At 51.1% G+C, this 2,885-nt stretch overlaps 1 protein-coding gene across 1 annotated transcript; it reads right to left on the bottom strand.

Moving 5' to 3' along the window:
- Nucleotides 1-229: 229 nt before the first annotated feature.
- Nucleotides 230-1,219, bottom strand: LOC101658278 (mas-related G-protein coupled receptor member X1-like). The gene has a single exon (XM_004711628.1). It carries the CDS (start codon nucleotides 1,217-1,219, stop codon nucleotides 230-232), a length of 990 nt encoding a protein of 329 aa, XP_004711685.1.
- Nucleotides 1,220-2,885: the final 1,666 nt, after the last annotated feature.

Genomic DNA, 2,885 nt, shown 5'->3' with positions numbered 1-2,885 from the left:
GCTAGACTTCCCACTTGAGGAAGCTGGCAAGGCCCTGAGTAGATTAGTTCTTGAGACAGTGCACTCAGCGTTGGTTTAGTGGGTATCGTCCCCTTTAATCATCACATTATCTCACCCATCTTATGAACAGAGGCATGAGAGTGACAATTAAGAAAGTCATGCAGGTTGATGGGGACAGATTGGACTTTAAACTCACAGCTGTGTCTGACAGAGGCAGAGGCTCTCAGCACTACACCGCACTGCTCTCTGCCTGCTCCGTGGGTCCCTGAGGGGGTGCTCCTCCAGGTTCCTCCCCCTCAGGAGTGTCCTGCAGTGCCCTCTGGAGAACCATCCTGAGGGTCGGCCTCACCCGTTGCCGCTGCCTAAAGGAGCCAACGAAGAAGTAGATGATGGGGTTGGCACTGCTGTTAACACAGGAGAGAAAACGAGAACAGAAATAAGAAAACGTGCCAAGATCCATGTCCATCCAGGGTAACGTAAACCAAGAAATGCCGAAGGGGAGGCCGCACAGCAGGCAGACCAAGACAGTGATCAGAATGGTCACAATGAGCCTGGTCATCTTCCTCCTCCGGGAGCCATGGAACACCTTCACCAGCAGAACCAGGCTGGACCCACAGAGAACCACAAATAAGAAAATCACCCACATGGCAATGACGAACTCGAATGACGGACACCAGTGCCTTGCCATTTCACCGTTAATGCCGGAACAGTAGACCCAATCCAGGATGGCCAACATCAGGCACAGGGCCCAGAGCAGGGTACACGTGACAGCTGACATGTAACTTGGGCGGCGGCAGCGGTACCAAAGGGGGCACAGGATGGACAGACATCGCTCGGTGCCAATGGCGCTGAGAAGGCTCATGTCCATGAGGTAGGGAAACACTACCACATGGTTGATTCTGAGTAGGAACTCGATATTTTCCCCAAGGAAGAAGTACGTGAGATCTAGCAGGCAAAAGGCACCCACGATGCCGAGGACTAGGCAGTCGGCCACGGCCAGGTGGAGGATGTAGACGGAGAAGGGGTTCCTCCGCAGGCGGCAGCCCAGCAGCCAGACCACGACCGCGTTTCCCGCCAGCCCAAGCGGGGCAAGGATGACAGCTAGAAAGCTGGTGGTCAGAAATGTTATCGTTATCGTGTCAAAGTCTTCCTGAAAGGTCGCGTCACTTTCATTCACTGTTGAGAGTAGGTTTCCCCAGTCTGCGGAGGCGGGCTCCATGCTCACAAACCCTCCGCTGGTGGTCCTGGAACAGAAACAAGAGGTGAGCACCTGCTGAATGGTCATTGAGTCTCAGCACCATCCCCCTGCCTGGGAGCTGCTTCCCACACTTTACACAGAGGGGAACGGAGGCTCACAGGATGAAGGACTTTAAGGCTGGGCACGTGATGGTGTAGGGGTTATGCAGTGGGCTACTAACCTCAAAGTCGACAGTTTGAAACCACCAGCAGCTCCGCAGGGTGCAAATGGGGCTTTGTATTCCCAAGACCCGGGAACTCACGGGGCCAGTTCTACCTTGTCCTATAGGGTCGTCAGGAATCGCCACCAAAGTGAGGTTTTGTTTTGAGAGGGGTGCAGGTTCTCATTGTCTCTGAAGCTGTGTTCTTCCTGCACACGCTTTCTCAGATGCGACTACTCTGTGGTCCAATCGCCTCCCTACGGCCATGTCATGTTTCTAGTCCACACGTCTAGGACAGGCCCTGTGGGACAGTGACGGGGCTCAGGGGCCAGCATTCCTTCTGTACTTGAGTGCTGCTGGTGGTTAGGAGCCTGTTCGTTGGTTCGGACTCACAGCAACTACATGAACATCAGAATGAGACACAGTCTGGCTGTGTGCCATCCTCCCACTTGTTCTGTTTAGGGTTGGAACCAGAAAAAGTATTTGTTTCTAAAATGTTCAGGATTGTGGATGAAAAGATAGGTGCCCATGTGAATTCCAATTGAGTAGGTGAATAATGGAAGTTGATTGAGCACATACCAAGAATTTCCTATAAAAATATTCTTACGAGCTCCCTGAACTAAGTGCTGTTGGTCTCTCCAGTTTACAGAGGAGGGAAAGTGAACACAAGGAGGCTGGTTGCTTTGCTCCGGGACCCATGCCAACAGTGGCAGAGTCTGGATGTGAACCCACAGCTTGAGTCAGTTGGCATTGACCCAATGGAAGTGAGTTTAGTTTTGGTTTATGAGTCAGAATTGACAGTGGCTGTTGTTGTTGTTGGTAGTCATATTCTTTGTACATTGGGTTTCTTTTTTTTTTCTCATGGGTTTGGGTAACAGAAAATTGGGGAAGTTGCTGATTGGATTATAAAATTCCATTGTGATTGTTAACAGGGTTAATTCCAACGATTTGGAACTCTAACATGGGAAGTGGCCAAGTTTGTCATCTTGCTGGACATAAAACAAGCCAGCTCAGAAGCAGGAATGGTGGATCTCACTACCTTCAAGAAGGAAGAGCCAGGAGCGGAGCTTGTCCTTTGGAACTCAAGAAACTTGTGCACTGAACTTCCTCAGTCCAGGAGACAGAGAGCAGTGATGTCACAGAAGTGGTGGAGTAGCACCAGCAGCAGAGGTGGCACTACCAAGAGCATACAGGCAGGGTAGCAGGCTTCCTGACCCACAAATCAAGAAAGTCTCCTGACTTCAAACAGGGGCTCGATTGTGGTGTGGGTTGCTTCCAGGCACCTAATCGGAGGAGTTGGGTTTGCAGACCCACAGAGTTAGAGCCAAGCACCTCTGGACTGAGGCTTATGGTGGAGTAGAGTGTCCTTTGGGAACTTATTGGCAGTAAGAAAGGACCTTTGTAACATACTCAAGCAAGGCAAAGGCCAAGGACCAGAGAGAGTTGCTCCTGACTGATAGAACTGTATCCTGAATTTCTGATGCTGAG

This window comes from Echinops telfairi, unplaced genomic scaffold (genome assembly GCF_000313985.2).
Source record: "Echinops telfairi isolate 266 unplaced genomic scaffold, ASM31398v2 ScPeMD7_60;HRSCAF=208, whole genome shotgun sequence".
Taxonomy (NCBI): domain Eukaryota; kingdom Metazoa; phylum Chordata; class Mammalia; order Afrosoricida; family Tenrecidae; genus Echinops; species Echinops telfairi.
This window is presented reverse-complemented; position numbering and strand designations above follow the sequence as displayed.

Excerpts from the sequence above, each read along its gene's own strand:
- LOC101658278 (XM_004711628.1), bottom strand. The coding sequence starts at position 1,219 with ATGGAGCCCGCCTCCGCAGACTGGGGAAACCTACTCTCAACAGTGAAT.